Source organism: Mustela putorius, unplaced genomic scaffold (genome assembly GCF_011764305.1).
Source record: "Mustela putorius furo isolate JIRA1106 unplaced genomic scaffold, ASM1176430v1.1 tig00000174_pilon_pilon_pilon, whole genome shotgun sequence".
NCBI lineage: Eukaryota > Metazoa > Chordata > Mammalia > Carnivora > Mustelidae > Mustela > Mustela putorius.
Window position 1 is genome coordinate 10,129,281 of NW_025421304.1, and position 17,846 is coordinate 10,147,126.

The following is a 17,846-nucleotide window of genomic DNA, read 5'->3' on the forward strand; positions in this document are numbered from 1 at the left end:
CGCTCATAAAGCATTACGAATGGCATCAGCATCTAGAGCAGAAGCTATCAAATACTAAAGCGCCTCCTCATTTCAAAGTTAATATTACCTTTGGTGATCATACTTTTCTCCAAAGAGTATGTTTTCTCTCACATTTCCATGAAAGATCCAGGCTTGCTGGGAAACATAGGCCACAGTCCCATTGACTGCCACGATCCCTTGCTGTAACTGCATCTGGAGCAAAATATCGGAAGACCTTCAGAAGCTAAAACCCCACAGACCTCTCTTTCGGGGCCCACTGCACCCTTGCCACCCACTTATTCCATGAAAACTAGCTATGATGGTGCAAGAGGGTCAACAAGATGTCTTGACCCACACTGCACAGCACAACGGTAGTCTGATGGTCACAAAGGTCAAAAATCTATGAGCAGCCAGGCAGAAACGTCACAGAAGAGGCATTGGTGAGCTCTACGGCAGGCTGGAGAGACCACATGGCAAATCTGTACCACCAGAACAAAATGCCCTCTGAGAGGACCCATCACAAGGGCTCCTTTTCCTCCAGGTGCACCAGCTGGATTCTACCCTCCTCATCCAGGCCCCAGGGGCCGGATATACAGCCTGTATGGCTGTGGATGGTGGTCCTGGCATGCCCTGTCTCAAGAAAGCAGCCTCAACTCAGTGGCACAATGGGTGCGGGGCCTGGTACAAGGATGCAGGCTCGGCGCAGCCAGAACATCCCATTCTTCAAGGGGAGTGGAAAATCCAGTTTCATGGGGCACATCGAGCAATCCAGTTAGAAACTTGCATGAGCTCTAGTGTGTGACCCTGAGTACATTAAGTTCACTTAGGATGATCCCGCGTGGTGGGTATCTAACAGGTAACAGTGGACACTAGTGATGATGCCCTGTTCAAAGTTGTCAGGGGACGGGATTTGTGGTGCTCAGGGAGGATGAGCAGCGGCAATGTGTCGTGGATATGAAGAAAGATAGCCAAGGTCAAGGGACGTGATGCCATTTCACCTCAAGAATGGTCCAAGGGACAGAGAACACTAGACTTGGAGAAAATGATAATGACAAGAATGGTAATCAGAAAAGCAAAATGAATAGGGGCGCCTGGGTGGCTCAGTGGGTTAAAGCCTCTGCCTTCGGCTCAGGTCATGATCTCAGGGTCCTGGGATCGAGCCCCGCATCAGGCTCTCTGCTCAGCGGGGAGCCTGCTTCCTCTTCTCTCTCTCTCTGCTTGCTTGTGCTCTCTCTCTCTCCAATAAATGAATAAATAAAATCTTTAAAAAAAAAAAGAATAGCAAAATATTCAAATAGGGGCTATGCCAATCACCATGACTGGCCCTGGGAATTACCCTATAACTATTAGATACATTATCTTGTGTAACCTTCACCATGACCCTCCTAACCACCATTTTACAGATGAAGACACCAGGGTTCAGAGAGACTTAGTTACTTATCCAAGGTTAAACAGTGAGCATGGGGCTGAGACAGGTGGTAAACACAGGCAGCCCACTCAAAAGTCACCCTGCTGCCTCTATCCCAGTGACTATGGTGAGGCATATGATCTTCCCAATGTCACATGGGAAATAGATTCTATTTTTTCTGAGAGATTCCAAAGGAGCAGACCAAAGGGCAGAAGTTAAAAGGAGGCAAACTTCACTTCCATATGTATCAAAACTCTCCAGAGGGAACTGGCTATGAAATAATGAACTCCCCATTGCCGAAGATATCCAAGCAGAAGCTGGCTCATTTCTTAGTGGATGCTGTGGAGAGATTCCTGTTATTAAGTAGAGAATTGGGATGGGTCACCTGGAACACACCTGCTGACTCTAGGGTTATGACAGAGATGCACACAGAGAATTCTAGAGCATAAGGGACCTTAGGAACTCACTGTATTCTGCCCCCACATTTTCCTTCAGACAGGGAAGGAGTTGTTGCTCTTTCTAGAAATGAGTTAACTGAGGCCAAAAGAAGTCACTGGTCTAGTGGGTTCTTCTGAACCTAGTATCCTTGTTTTTTCAGAGGTGTCTCCTCTCCCTACTACAGGCATCCAAACTTCTCTTTAGGGACAGCAGAATGGGGAGAAAGAGGACTTAATATTCATTCATTTGGGATGAGAAACTGTATCAATTTAGAGCCCTATGAATACAATAAATGGCTTGGCCATTTCACTGGGGTCACACAGCTAGAAATAGCAGAGGACAAGAACCCTGCACTCTTCCTTCTTCCTACCAGGAGGTCTGCAGAGAAGCTGAGGGCACATTGCTGCTTTAGTTGATGCATGCATTCAGCCACTCCATCAAAGAAGGCCTGACTAAGACAGTGCACTGGGCAGACACTAGAGGTAAGGAGAAAGACAAGGGGAAAAATAATCTAGAGTCATGGTGAGTCACAGGTGCCTCACTCCCTCCCTGCAAAGCCACCTTGCTGGCCTTTCTAATCAGAATGTCTCAAGTCATGGGAAACACCATGTCCTTAATGACTTGTCTCTTCCTTTCACAAAGATGGCACTCTAGGCAAGGAAACAGTCATTGTTGAACACATGTCCTTGGGAGGCAAACCCAAGAGTGTATGAAAAGCTCAGTATCACGTGGACAAGGGGCATGGAGCTACTGAGCACATTAACTTCCTGGAAATCTCTGTTAACTGTGTGCACAGCATCAGTGCAGCTGAGCCCAGGCACTGGGTCCACTGTTCTTGAAGGGCCCCAGGCAGGGCAGGCAAGGGACGATTTGACTCATGTCAGTGCTCCAACTTCACAGCTTACCTGTCCTAGGAGAGCTGCAATGAGAGAGCTCTTTCCACTTCCAACATTCCCACATATTCCCAAAACCTTCCCCTACCAGAGAAACAGAAAAAAGACACAGTCATTCCACCAGTTCTTAAAGGGTCTTGGGCCAAAGGTATTGCCCCCAAACTGTGCTAGCCAGGCCAGGTGGTAAGCAAGGGGTCACTGCCGGCTCTAAGAGATGGCAGATACAGTCTCACACCCCAAACCTGATATGCGGCCTGGGAGGAGGCAGGAACCTAAGTCTTAATTAAGTGCTTTCCTTGGCACAACACAGCGGAGTGCCCAGAGGAGTTCCAGAAATCATGTACAAGCACTGATGCGAAACAGCCTTGTGCTGGTCTGGGACACACAGGCCCTGGACGTGAGGACTGTCCCTTGACCACACTCCAGGAAAGCAAATCTAATAGAAGTTAAAGGCTGCACAACCCAGGGGGACAACGGTAGCCTTTGAAATACAGAGAGCCAAGTGTTTTTCAAAAGTCATTTTTTAAGTATCCTTCCACCATACCGAAGCATAATCTGAAATTACTGAGCAGTTATGCTATTCCAATACATTGGGTTAATGGGTTATTCTACAGCTACTAATCTATTAATTCAACCACAAATCATTGTAAGAGACTGCTGTGTGCCAGGTGCTGTTCTGGACACTAGCAATAGCACAATACAGGAATGAAGATGACAGACAATAGTTTGGCTCTGCCCTCAAGGAGCTTGTGTTTTAGTTGGGTGGACCAAAAGTCAATAAGTAAGTAGAGTATGAAGTATGTTAGGGACAGGCCATGGAAACACATGAAGCAGGGAGGAGATACGGAGGAGATGAGGGTGGAGGGAACCTTACTGAAAAAGTAAATGTCTTAGCTTGAGCTCTACCAGAAATGGGCCCTGAATCAAAAGATTTGAGTGAAGGTAGTTTGTTTGGGAGGTACCACGGGAAGGGGAAGGTGGCCCATCAAGGGTGTACTATTATGTCAGCACCCATGGGAGGCAAGTGAAGTTCAATCTTGCTGGGAAATCCTGGGAAACTGAGGGTGGTTCTCTACCCCCAGCGGCTGAGGGAGTGTTGGAGAATGGCTCCCTTGGCTGTGGATGTCCTGTTGCTTTGTGGGTGGTGGGGAGGGCCCTAGGGCACAGATACAGATCCAGCAGTTGGAAGATGGCCAGGGCACATGGATGGGTCACCGGTAGTGTCTGCTACAGGTGCCATTTGAGTAAGACATGAAGGAGGTGAAGGAGTGAACCATATAATATCTGGGAGGAAACTACTGCAGGCAGAGTGAGAGTCCATACAGAGACTTTTAGGCTGACATGTGCCCACTCTTGTATTCAAGTGAATATTGTAATGCTGCCGTTGGAACATCTAAGAGCATTCTCATTAAGACCTTCTTTCAGTGACCCCTTAGAGAAAAGATGGTAAAGCTAAATATTTCTCCTTTCCCATCTGAGATAGACCAGAAGAGTCCTGCCTGCCACCCCCAGCACGTGAAGACTGCTTCTTGTCATCATTAATTTCTTTGACAAGTCTTTATGGAACACCAGGCATCATGCTAGGCAGTAATCTAGGCAGATGGGATCCCTGCCTTATGGAGTTCACACTGTCACTGAAGCTTCAACTCAGCGAAGCTCATCCATTTTAATCCCATTAGAAGGACTTCAAAGAACTGGGACTCTTCAAAGACTTTGGGACAAAGAGACCACAAGGATGGATTCAGCTTCTAGGCATTTGGCTCTCTTTCGAGTTCTGTCCACTCTCTGGGGCCAGGTCTGAGCCTTCCAGAGTCATCCTTGTCTTCAGGAGAAAATCCACGTGGCCTGCACCCCCAGGATTTCCAATTATTCATTTGTTCATTCCGAAGAGAGTCTTGGGAACCTATACTGTGCCAGGCACCTGCTTTGGTGCCAGGTCACAGCTGTGAATGAGACAGATACATGCCTGACATCAAGGAGACTATAGCCCAATGGAATCCTGGAACTAAATTTGGGAAAATATGGATGCTCTGAATTTAAGATATTTAAGGGCTGCTCTTAAGAAGGACTTGGTTGTGAGAGGAAAAAGGCAACAACAGCTAACATCAGTTGGCTTAGTGTTTTTGTATGATATCTCTCAATTCTCACACCCAGCCTATAAAGTGCTATTATTATTAAAATGTCCATTGAGCAGGTAAAGGAGGAGAGGTTCTAAGAGGTTATGTGGTATATACAAAGTCACACAGCTACAAGTGGCTGGAACTGGAACACACGTACACCAGGTTCCAGAGGCATACCCTTAATCCACACGATGCTGTGTTGCCCCCTTGTTTCAGAAAACATTGACCCTGTCCTTGATGCACAAGCCCAAGAGTCACCAACATAATGAGAAGGAAGAAAGCAATGAGGAGGGTAAAAGGCAGCTTCTTTAAAACACAAGAATACTTCACTGAGGCCTCTCTGGAGCAACTCTAAAGGCATGGTTAGAGCAATCCAGGTGCTGCACATCACAGGCAGGGGAAGGGAATGAGAAAGCAAAATGGTTTGTACCCAGCAGGACTTATCTGAGAACCTAGCTCAATTGCACTCAGCCAAACAAATACCATTTCCAACAAATACATGGCAGACAGTCTTGTTAACGACAAGAAGTACCACCCTACGCCAGCTATTGAACTTAGCATCACATAATAAATCGGAACCTCTCCTTCTATAGTGCTCACATGGCAAAAGAGTGAGTCAACGACATGGGAGATTAAAATACTAGGCACAAGATTATGGCAAGTGCTGTGAAATGTGTAAGCCTGATGATTCACAGTCCTGTACCCATACATTATATGTTAATTTAAAAAAAGAATACCTAAAAAATAATAAAATAAAATATTAGGCACAAGATTAATGCTGAGCCCTCTGCAGCAAAATCAACAAACACTGCCATCCCCAGAGCACTGCTGCTGAGTTCCCATGCAAGAGAACCACATGTAGAAGGCCACACATTCTGTAAATGCAGAGTTTTGTCTAAAGACTCTATTCCCCAATCCTGAGGGGGAGCAGCCAATAGATTGCCTGGCTTCTTTTCCTGGTTGCTTGTTGATCTCATTTGCTTTTAACAAGTGTGTTGTTGAAGATCGTAGATTCTGGGGCCAGGTGCCCTCGGTGTGAAGCCACTTGCTAGCAGTGTGGTCTTGGGTGAGTTATTTAACCTCCCTGTGTGTCAGGTTTCTCAACCATCAAGTGGGAGTAGCTACAGTACCTACCTCTTAGGTTATTGGGATGGTTAAATGAATTAATTATGCACCTGGTAAATAGTAAGTGCTCTTAATTGTCGGTTATTATCCATCATAGTACTCCATTGTGAAATTAAGAACAAATCTAAAAAGATTTATAAAAGATAGTCATTTTGAGCCTAGCCACCTGAAATGGATTATTCATTCAACATTAAATCTGGCTCCTTTGGCGTGTGAACATCAGTACTAACATAACCACAATCTTCTTTCAGCTCGAAGAAAATGTCTCCATTAACCATGTACATAATTCTAAAACTGGGGAAAGAAAACAACTTAGCTACATCCTCCCACCACCATCACCACCCCCAGTTCAAATGGAATTATGTTAGGCCTTGATAAGACCATAGCTGTGTGATACAAGGAGGAAAGATGGAAGCCACCCCTGTAGAACACATACTCACCTTTCTCACCACAAAGTTTATATTGTGCAGAACAAATTTTGAGGGGCTACCACTTTGCTCCTCTGGGCCAGGAACTCCGTGGGCTGATGAACCCAAACTGTAGGCCTCTAGCCTCTGTTTCTTGAGACAATGTTTTTGGTTCTGCACTTTCCTTAGGTCACTTTTTATGCTGGTTTCTTGATCCCATGTCAAGGTGGCATTTGCTAAAAGCAAGACAGTATCTGGGTCTTCTGGTTGGGTGATGTAAGATGGGGGGCTTTTATCTATGAGAATTTTCTAAGATTAAAGAGACAAAATTAACTGGGCAGACATTATCCATTTGCAAGAACCATCCCAATATATCTTCTGATGACCCCAAATCATAATCTTGGCAATTTTACTTAGGACATTCAGAGAAGACATCCTGAAGATATTTCCCCTACGAGAAGCTGGAGCAGAAATAGTCTACTAGCTCATGCTATCTAGGACAGCATGTCTCTTCAACCACAAGGTCTATGTGGGTCACCCACATTGGAGAATGCTAATATCAAGTACATATCTTCTTCATGCCCAAGGTAATAAGTTTTTGCCAGCTTTGGATGGTAGGCTTCATTACCTGGCACTGATGCTTATGACACCAAGGTCACATGCTCAGCCTCTACTGTGTCTTCTTCCTAAGTTCCCACTCAGCTCAGTTTAATAAAACATTTGCCAAGTGCCTACCGTCTGTCATTCTGGGGTAAACAGCAGAAATACAATTATGGATAAGACAAGATTCCTGGTCTTGAAGAGATTACTGTCTAGGGGAAGATGGGAACATAATTAGACATTTCAGGGAAATGTAACAAGAACAAAACACTGTAACTTCCAGAGAAGGGAACTCTACTCCCCATCCTGAAGGCCATGTATTTGAGCCAAAGCTGAATCTGTATAGGTGCTGTACAGGCAAAGATGAGGGAGGGAAGAGGAGATGGAAACTTTTTAACAGAGTACATTGCATTAGTAAAGGCAAGGAAGCATGCAACACCACAGTTTATTGGGGGTGGGGGCATGAAACAACCAATTCAGGGTTATGACAGAGCTCAAGATAGGAAGGGTATAGGAAATCAGGTGGAGACATAACTAAGGACCTGCTGATGGAAGGCCCAGTCTCAGTCCTAGAGAGAACAAGGACTCAAGGTTTTCAAGCAGGTGAATATCAGTGGTCAGACCAATATTTTAACAGCTCTCGGGGGGCTGAGTGTGATATGGATTTAAGGAGAACAATAAGGGAAAAAGAAGATAGGTTCCTAAGTCATGTGTTGATTCAGAGGAGAGATGATAAGGTCTTGAATCATCGTGATGGCAGTAGGGACAGAGGAAAAGTTGAGAAGTCAAGAAATAGCACTATTCCTCTAGTCTAAGACATCTGATATAATATATAGCATCAATATGATGGTGTTCATGCTTCTGTTTTGTTCAAGAAGTGATGAGTCAACAGTGCCACCTTCCAACCCAGTCTTACAAACAGCACTCTTAAAATTGAGGAAATACAGTGAGCAAAAGGCGACCCAACAGGGCTCTTGATTAGTTGAATGTAGATAGTAAGGGAGAAGAGGGATGAATAAAGGCACCTCAGATGCCTAAGAGGACTTCCAAATTGCTGGCCTGAGTGAAAAAAAAAAAAATTATTCAATTAATTCACACATGTCTGGAACACCCTCCTCCTTTTCCTTCCCTTGCCTGAACTTCAAAACCACTTTATACACCCTTTACACAGGTCATGTATCCTTAGTGCATACATCAGTTCCTGGGATACCTGGTCCTTCAGTAGTCTGGGAGGCTCTTGAGAGTAAAGGCTCTCTCTTCCTCTTATTTTCATTTACCACAATGCCTTATATACAGGAAGGACACAGTAGATCTCTGATGACTGACTGACTGAATGAATGAATGAATAAAGTAACTAAATATATAAATGTGGTGCCCCACCACCCTCTTTATTACTACCCTCACCACACCCATCATAGGACAAACCAGGAAGGTAAAGGGGAGGAGGATGGCTCAGTGCAAACTTAGCCCCATTCCTGGGACAACTTAAGATTTATAGCTTGGAAAAAGAGGTTCAGGAACATCATCTCTATGTATGGATATTCTATTTCATTTTTACTAAAAGGGCAGACCACCTTATCAAGCTCTCCTTACATATCCTTTGATGCACATTTATTGATCCAACTCTGAATGCAGGGTCTTCTTCCAATGTTCTTCAAACCAGTGACCCAGCCCTCCAATGGACTGACACAGCTTCCCCATATCTGAGAATTTTCCCACCCAAAAGTGAGATCTCTCTTCCCTACTCACCCAGCATTAGTTATACCTTCATTCTCCTCAGAGAGACATTGGCTTCGGCCATGGCTTTGACAGAGAAAGGCAAGATTGCAATCGAAAACTTCATTACATTAAACATGGCAATCACACTAAACACCTTAAGAACAAAAGAGAAGTATAGGGTTTAGGATGAGATGTTGCCTTGGCTCTGAATCATTATATCTCTGGGAATTATATTTGTCGAGATGAAAAATAATGGCACAGTTGGAGTTTTTACAAGAACATTTTTTTTCCCCATTTCATGGCTCACAAATCATGGGCTGGCAAATTAGGGATAACAATATCTTAATCTCTTTTGCTCTGGATTTTCATCAGAATGCTGGGAGATGTATCCCTTGTCTCTGCCAGTACAGAGAGGATCGTGTCCAAGGAAGTCCTCTAAATGAATGTGTTTCGAAGTCTCCATCCACGTCTTTACAAGGCCTAGACCATTCACCCAAAACCCCATGGACTGTCCTAAGTTATCGTCTTTTTCTAGTTTCTTCAAAGGCCTCTGGCCCTTCACATCTAGATTTATTTCTGGTGTTTAAATATCCATACCATATTCAGCCCCAAAATGAAGGCAGAAGTTTCCTGGAAGGACCAGTTGGCCCATGCTGGCGGGTGGAGAGTGACTTCGGGTTCTCCTGCCCCTGGGCCTCCACACACTCACCACATGTCTGAGACAAACTTGAAAGCCTCTGTTCAACTGCCATTCCCAAAAAATCACCTCCCCTCCTTACTGAGACCTTTCTCCCTGAGCCCTGCCTGGTAGGTGGTTAACATCATACAGCCTCAGTGAAGATAAGTTTCCTCACTCCACCAGTGCCCCAGGGGTGCATGATCTCATCTCTCAGATTTCATCTTCTCACCTGTCCAATTTGTAATGAACAACTTCTCCCCTAACCACCCATTTAAGGAATTAGTAACACAGCTTCCATCAACAAATCCAGAGTGATCCTTCCTGCTGTTGTATGGGCCCCATGGACAGAGCCCTGGGCTTCAACTAATCCTCAGTAGTTCTGTAAGGGCACAATGAAGAATGCTGTCTTTATCACATCTGGTCCCAAATCCATCCCCAGAGAGAACTCAGCTCCCCTAAGTCCCCAAGCACTATCTTGGCTCAGAAAACCCAAGCCTTGGTTGACATAGCACTTGGGCTGCCTGACGTGAGCCAGCACCTGGGGGCTGACCTCCTCCTGATGTGGCCCTGACAGAGAAGACAAAGGATTCTGAATCTGAAGAAATATGTGCCTTGCATTTGGGAGAATTTGTTCTTGGCCTACATTTCTTCTAAATCATCATTTTAGAAAATATTAACCACGTGCACTCAATTTGGTTTTAAATTTGCTTGATGTATTGCTGGGGAAAGAATTCTTTGCCATCGTTTGGGATCATAGAACACAGTCACAATAATTGAAAAGCGTTCCGCTGAGGCTTTGGTATGGCATTACCATTCATTCTGGCTTCGGGTTCGTGGCTGAATTCAAGCCCCCAGAGTGTGTGAGTAAACTGCGTGTGAAGAACCCAAGAAAACGAAAAGCACATCACAAGAAACACGAGGAGGTTCTAGGACTGACAGTGCCACAACAGATGCCCCCTCAGCAGGAGCATCCTGCCTTCTCCACATCTCCGTTCCCCTCAAAATCTGTGATTTTTGGTGCAACTATTGCTCTGCGACCCCACTTGCTTATTTCATTCTCTCTCTCTCTCTCTCTCTCTATTTCTCTCTCTTTTTCTTGTTTTTATTGCCCTTCCTCCATTCACTTACCCTTCAGACACTGGGTTTAATAACTCAGCTGTTTATTTCAGCCAGGAGCTGTTTCCCATCTAGCCCAGAGCTTCTTTACCTTTGAGTGCACAGACCCCCTTATAAAAAAAAAAAAAAAAAAAAAAAAAAAAAAAAAAAAACCTGAGCATCTCACATTCATTCTAATTCTCCCTCGGAGGCTTTCAGCCCCAAATCGCCTGGCCTGGGTGAGCATCAGGCTAATACGAACAACAAACACTTACACAGCATTTACAACGTACCAGGCGCTGTTCCACATGCCTTCTTTTATAGAACTCCTTCAGTCCTCACAACCACAGGGACTATTATAACCCCATTTGTAGATAATAAAACCAAGCAAGAGGGGTTCAATGAATTGCCTCTGTCATGGTAAAGTACCAGAGTTAGGATTTTGAAGAGGGGGATTCTGACCCTTGCATCTCCCAGTACCTACGACTCCTCCCACCAAGAGAACTCTCACAAACTTCCCTTTTTATAAAGCGTAGGAATAATTGTGAATAAGGCAGCCAAGTGCCCGTCTGCTTCCAGTTTTGTTTTCCAAATGTCAAATTGTGTTCCAACATTAACCACTACTCCTGCACTGAGTTAGACTGAACAAAAGTCTCTGTTGGGCTATCCCGGGTTCACCGCAGCCCAAGGACTTGTTTTTAAAAGTCAAGATAGAATTCTGGCCCTTCCGGGATTGGGTATTCTGTGCCAGTCCAGTCCCAGGCCTCTGCAGGCAGGGAGACACTTCCCACCTGGCATCTGCCAGTGCTACAGTGTGAAGGAAGCCAGTTCTGGAGATGGTTCTTACCACCGGGGCAGTGAGCCTGCGTCTGAGGAGGATGTGGCAGGTGAAGGTCAATACAATGGCTATTGTGGATGCAATGGGGGCCAGGGCTGAGTTTCCACTTTGGACGAATCCAGCTTTTTCCAGTAATTTCCTTTCCTGCTTCCTTATATCTGTAAATAGAGAACAGTCCATGATGGATTTATTTTGTGGCACTAAGAAATGTATTTACCCCTACCTGATCTTCCTGTAAAAGAGAATTTAGGATTCCTGCTGTGGAGTTTAAACTAGAGGAAGTGCAGAAAGTCCTGGGTGCAAACTGGGAATTCAGTGCATGTCCGCTGCCACATTGGATGGTTTCTGGGGTCTTTTCCAATTCTGATTCTGTGTCAGGAAGTCCTACACATGGATGCCGACAGGGGTTAGGCAAGTAATGTAAATGAAGGCAGTGGGCAGAGAGTAAGACCAGAGGGAAGGTGTGGAGTGTAGCAAAATGGGGACCACATGCCTCAGTGAAAGGGGCCACAACCTCTCAATGCAGGGCAGCCCAGGGTCACCAGACCTTTAGCTATTCCGAAGACTGGGGTCTGGAATTTTGTGGGACATCCTTCTCCTTGCAAATGTTGGGAACTGATTGGAAAGTTTCTAAATACTATAGAAACCAAATAAAACACAGGTGCCAAGCCTGGAGACTGCCAGATTGGGGTTCCTGTCCTGTGTCTCAGGAACAACTACCAAAGCCCAAGAGCATTTCTCCCTTTCATGAGTCTAGATGGGGTCCATGCCTCCACGTTGCTCACAAGTTAAATTCAAGCCTCCTTCTCCTGGTGTTTAAAGTTCTTAACTCCAATTCTAGCCTCTTCCGCAAAAACCCTTTCACACTGGCATCATGGGGCCATCACGATTCTTACTGAGTGCTCGGCTGAGCACGGCATAATGTTCTCATTTGATCACTCTAATCACTGTGTGACAAGGGAAGAGCTATTATTATGCCCTCTGGCAGGACAGAAAAGCCTTCACAGGTTAAGTAACTTGCTTTTTAATTGGTCATGGTACAGCTGGAACCCAGTTCTACTACAGTCCGAAGTTTTGCTGTCCACATGCCCTTTACCTCTGCGATACCACCCACCTCCTTGTCCCCAAGCACATCCTCACATATCTATCTCGAGGCCTTTGTTCCTGCTGGGGGTCTTCCCCAGTTCTGTCTATGTCTGAATCCTTGCTATCATTCAAGGCATTTCTAAAATGCCACTTTTGCCATAATGCTTCTCCTGATCTCTCCAATGGGATATGCTCAACCCCTCACCCTCCTGGAGCTTCTCTCCATTTCCTTTGTGACATTTTCCCCATTTCATCCTATGGTTAGTTCACGTGTTCACTCATTTAACAAATTTTAACCTGGATGTCTACTATTGACCAGGTGCTGCACTTGGTGTTGGACAGCATAGGAGTCAACAGAGTCTCAGCTTTTTTTCCATTGGGGAGACAGACAATAGAGAAATAAACAAACAAATCCTGTCATTACTAATTTGTTGGGCGATATGAAAGAAATGAACAAGATGAAGTGATTAAAAGGAATTGGTAGAGAATGGGCCTGCTTAGAACTATAGTCAAGAAGGCCTCTTTGAGTCAGCAACATTGAGAGGCATCCCAAAGTCACCATCAAAATCTAGCACAAGAGCACTTCAGGCAGAAAGAACAGCAACTGCAAAGATCCTGAGGTATGAATGAGCATGGATGTTGTTCTAAAAAAAGACAGAAGGTTCTCATGGCCCAAGCGAATTATCAAGGGTTAGGACAAGATGTGATGAGATCAGAGAGGTCTTCTGGGGTCAGATCATGTTGGATCCAATAGGCCATAGAAAGGAATTTGGATTTATTATATTTTTAAAGACTTTATTTATTTATTTGACAGAGATCACAAGTAGGCAGAGAGGCAGGCAGAGGGGGAGGGGGTTGCAGGCTCCCCACTGAGCAAAGAGCCCGATGCGGGGCTTGATCCCAAGACCCTGACATCATGACCTGAGCTGAAGGCAGAGGCTTTAACCCACTGAGCCATCCAGGTGTCCCAAGGAATTTGGATTTAAATCAAAAGTCCTAAATTGGAATAATCTAAGTGTGATAAGAAGCCACTAAAGATTTTTCAGCAGGGAGGAACAGGATCTGACTGACATTTTTCAAAGGTCACAGTGGTTTCTGAGTACATAATGGATTTTAGGGGGAGGGAAGAAAGCAAATGTTGCATCTGGAAGTTCTTTCCATACTCCAAAAGGGAGAGAATATTGGCTTGCAATAGTGTGGCAGCAGAACGAAGAGAAGCAGATTCCAGACATATTCTAGAGGCAGAGCCAAAAACTTACAGCTACTGTTGAGCTTAGTTAACTCATTGTTCCTTCATCCCAGAAGCAGGAACCCTTTTTCTTATAATTCTATGTAGCTCCCATGACCTTGCACATAGCAGGAAGCTGATAAATATTTATTGAGTTAAACTGACTCGAATTAAAATGAGTTGAATTAAATCGAACTAAGTCAAATGGAATCCAGTTTAATCAAATCACTGTACTAAAGTGAGTTCAAGGTGTAAGGGAAGTATTTCTGGGTCTTCAAGGAATGTTCCAAAGGGTTGCCAGTGTCCCAAACTGCAGCATTTCCTTGGGCAATCTCAGAAGCAAGTTTTCTAAAACCACTCCCTAAAACACAGAGACACAGCTTCAGGGCCAATTACATGCTGATCTAAAAGTGTAATTGTAGATCCAGAGAGTCAATTGTAACAGTGGTTCAGACCATTAACCGGCCAACCACCTGAGTCTATGTCAGCAATTATGTAAATGTTCCTGCAATTAGATTTGCATTTATATTTGATTGTAATGGCTTAATATCATCTTTTTTAAAAAGCTATGTATGTGTCCTCATATCTGTGCAAGGAATGTCAAGTCAGGGGGTCATCCAATCATCATGATGTTGCTGCAGGCAAGGAGATATATATACATAAGCTCGAGTATGTGCCTGTGTATGTGTATACATCTTCTAAGTCAAGGGAATAGATAGCTCTTCTCTTCATAATGTTTTAGTGGATTACTTTTGTGAAAGGTAACTGGCATGCCTTCATAAAGGCTAGACCTTATGTCTCTCACCTGTTGAGGACTTGGGTTCACCAGAACAGATGCCTGGGTCTATTAAAACCTCTGTAATCCTTTGAAAAGCCTGCAAAGCAGCTCAAGGGGTCCCCACGGCCCCCTTTCTGGAATGCCTGGCCCCAGGAACCTTAAGAACAGTTTGGAAGAGCACATTCTACAGAGTAAGTGGTTCTTCAAGCACCAGCACGTCCTACCTTGAATGGTATTGGTAAAAGATTTTTCCCAGGCGTACATTTTAATCAGCTTTATGCAGGTCAGAAACTCATTCATTGTCTGAACTCGCTTGTCTGTCACCGAAATTGCTGATCGTCGGAAAGCTGAATTGAGCTTAGCCATAAACATCTGAAATCAAGGTACAAACAGTGTTCAGAGAGAATTGCTGAATTGCAGTTGGCCTAAAAATCCAGGGATCAGAGTATAAGTGCCAGGAAAAGTTCAAAGGGAAGTTGGGCTAAGATTCTCAGCCATCCTTCCCTCGAGTTGTGGCAGCCGATGTGAACCAGGGGACAACACTGGAGATCAAGCAGGTGATACAAATACATGAGTTATTAGGATGCAAACAGAGCATTGGGGACTTTGACAAACTGGAAAACATGCCTTTCTCCCCTAGGGCATTCAAATTCAAGTTCTTAAAAATAAAATACACTGTGCCAAGAAAAGAAAGCACATTCGTGAACACGAAGTGAGGGCACAGGCTTCAGGGTTCCTGCCCTGGAAATGAAACCTTCTATTTAATTCAGTGAGAACATGTGTGCAAAATGCAAGCATACAGAGGTTACAGTTGCAAAGATCTGCCATTACCTGGATGGGGATGAATACGATGTACACAGATATCCCAATGAGGGCTGTGGGGCCCAGAATGAAAAAAGCATACACTGCACAAACAGCCATTAGGATAGGGATGGTGGCTGGCAAGGGACAAAACAAGGCAGCTTCAAACAAGGAATAACTATCATTTGATAGTATATTGAGCACCTGGAAAGAAAGCACATGGAATCAGGCTTTGGAAGCATCACCCAAACATCTCCTCAAGTGAGAAGAGAAGGAAAGAAGAAACTGCTTTAAGAGGGAGGGGTATTGCCAAGGGACAAACATGATGAATTTTGTGGCTCTCATGCTGATCTGATTTTGGAGAGGCCAGTATTTTAGGACTGAGAGTCCCAATGAAGAAAGACATAAGAGTAATAAATATTATCATCTCAGAGCAAGCTGGAGAAATGGCTAGCTGCCTACCCTTTATCTATCTCTCCTTCTTCCTGCTTTATTCAGAGCACGAATGCGCCCAGCTAAAAAACTACATTTTTTAGTCTCCTTTGTGGAAAGAGTACAGCCATGTGATTATGTCAAGGACAATGAGATAGATAAAAGCCAAAAGTGTCGAATGGGAGTTTGGAAATGCATTCTGAAAGGGAACGAACTCAACTTAGAGGACATCTATCCTTATTCTTTCCTCCTTCCTTTTACCAGCTATCTGAAACATGACTAGCATGACTGGACCTCCAGCATCCACCCTAAACCATTATGGGAGTCATGCACTAGGATAGTGACAAAGAAAAGAAGATCCAGAAATCCCCGTACCAGCTCTGAATTGTTCTCTTCCACACTCCTTTTGCAAAATGTGAAATAAATTCATCTTGCTTAATCTACTGTTACTTTATATTTTCTGGTTCTATGCAACCAAGTTCATCTTAACTGATACAGGATACTTTGGACATAATGAAAGAGCAACTGTAAGACAAAGGCAAATCTTCTCCCTTACTTCGTGCCACATGGAGTTCCCTTGACTAGGGAAATTTTATTGTGTAAATGGTGAGGATTTTATTGCTAAGGTTCAAAGGCTTAAGAAAATATAAATTCAGGGCACCTGGGTGGCTCAGTCAGTTGTGTCCAACTCTTGTTTTTGGCTCAAGTCATGATCTAAAGGTTGTGAGATCGAGCCCCATGTCAGGCTGTGCACTGGGTGTGGAGCCTGCTTGATATTCACTCTCTCCATCTGTCCCTCTCTCTGACCCTCTCTCTTTCTCCTACTCGAAGAGAAGAGAACAGAAGAGAAGAGAAGAGAGAGAGAGAGGAAGGAAGGAAGAAAGGAAGGAAGGAAGGAAGAAAAGAAAGAAGGAAAGAGAAAAAGGGAAAGTATAAGTCCTGAAGTCCAGTAGGCATAGTCTTTATTATGGCTTTGGTACCCCAAACTCTACACAATCAGAATTACTGGATCAATGCCTCACTCATTTTTTTAAATGCCTGTGGTGTATCCCATACTGCCTCAGTGTCCCTTTTGACACTCAAAGGGATTGAATGATGTCATCCCCCAGCCCTGAGTCAGCTGGAACAAGAAAGCCTTTCCAAATTCTCCAGCTTGAATGGAGCCCTCCTTTCACTAAATTCCTCTGGTGTTTTGAGTCTCTCTCATCTCATTTAGCATGGAAATAGGGTATAATGGGCAGGACATTGGACAAAAAAAAAGAAGGCATATGCACCATCCAGGAAGCACATTTCACTCATATTCAGAAAAGCCAGGATTTAATTTTCTAAAATGAAACTCTGGACCTGCTTACCTCACCAACAGAGATGTGTGCCAGCGTCTTGAAGGACACCAGGTTTTCGAAAACCAAAGTGGAGACAGCCACCTTCAGCCGGATTGCTGTGCGGTAATTTATGGCCCAGGCAAGGGCCCAAAAGAGCACTTTGGTAAACTCAGTAGCAAAAAGGGCTATGCACAGGCCAATGCCAGCCCAGACATTCCTAGAAATGCTCTCGGTATGTTGGAGGATTTGGTGAATGAGAACCGTCTGCAAAACAGCACAATGGAGAGAGAAGAGGGCCACTGGGGGTTGAGGTTTGTATAGGAAGCCTCAGATAATGTCGGCAAGCTGACTTTATGAGGCAAACTTTTTAATTAATTTCAGTGGCGGCTGCTGTGCTTGACAAGGATTAGCTTTATGAAAATTTGCCCCCAAGGAGCTCAAAGATAATGACAATGTACTAAACCCACCAGCTCGTAGAGAAAGCAACTAATGACATTCTTTGCCAGACTAGGGACCTGTTTGACAAGGCAGGGGAAGGGCCACCCCCACTCACCGGCCCTATGGCTGCCATGATCACACACAGGATGTTGGCCACAATATCCATCAAAACACGTGTCCTCTGGAATTTCCAGACTACTCGGCCCAGAGAGGCTTGCTCAGGACCCACTTTTTCTACCTCTTCATCCCAAAGGATTCGAAATCTGTGATGAAAGAACAGGAAGAAGGAAAGGGACTTACATTTCCATTTGCTGTTTGAAACTACTTGGAGGGACAAACCTCTCAAAGGTGCTCAACACAGCCCTCATCCCTGGCCGTGGTCGCTCTACAGAAGCAGCTCTGATTCTCTCTTCTTCCTTTCTAGGGCAGATGGGATACA

The 17,846-nt window shown here is 44.5% G+C and overlaps 1 protein-coding gene across 5 annotated transcripts in view; it reads right to left on the reverse strand.

The window, feature by feature from the left end:
• ABCC12 (ATP binding cassette subfamily C member 12) overlaps window positions 1-17,846 on the reverse strand; it is an 80,021-nt gene that overhangs the window by 41,651 nt on the left and 20,524 nt on the right. For all 5 annotated transcript variants that reach the window (XM_013052094.2, XM_013052093.2, XM_004744119.2 and 2 more), the window contains exons 4-12: window positions 17,523-17,670; window positions 17,000-17,233; window positions 15,246-15,419; window positions 14,639-14,786; window positions 11,332-11,480; window positions 8,757-8,864; window positions 6,425-6,700; window positions 2,752-2,823; window positions 89-213 (exon numbers count right to left, since the gene is read on the reverse strand). In XM_013052094.2, coding sequence (XP_012907548.1) covers window positions 89-213; window positions 2,752-2,823; window positions 6,425-6,700; window positions 8,757-8,864; window positions 11,332-11,480; window positions 14,639-14,786; window positions 15,246-15,419; window positions 17,000-17,233; window positions 17,523-17,670 — 1,434 coding nt within the window. The remainder of the gene's footprint in view (window positions 1-88; window positions 214-2,751; window positions 2,824-6,424; window positions 6,701-8,756; window positions 8,865-11,331; window positions 11,481-14,638; window positions 14,787-15,245; window positions 15,420-16,999; window positions 17,234-17,522; window positions 17,671-17,846) is intronic.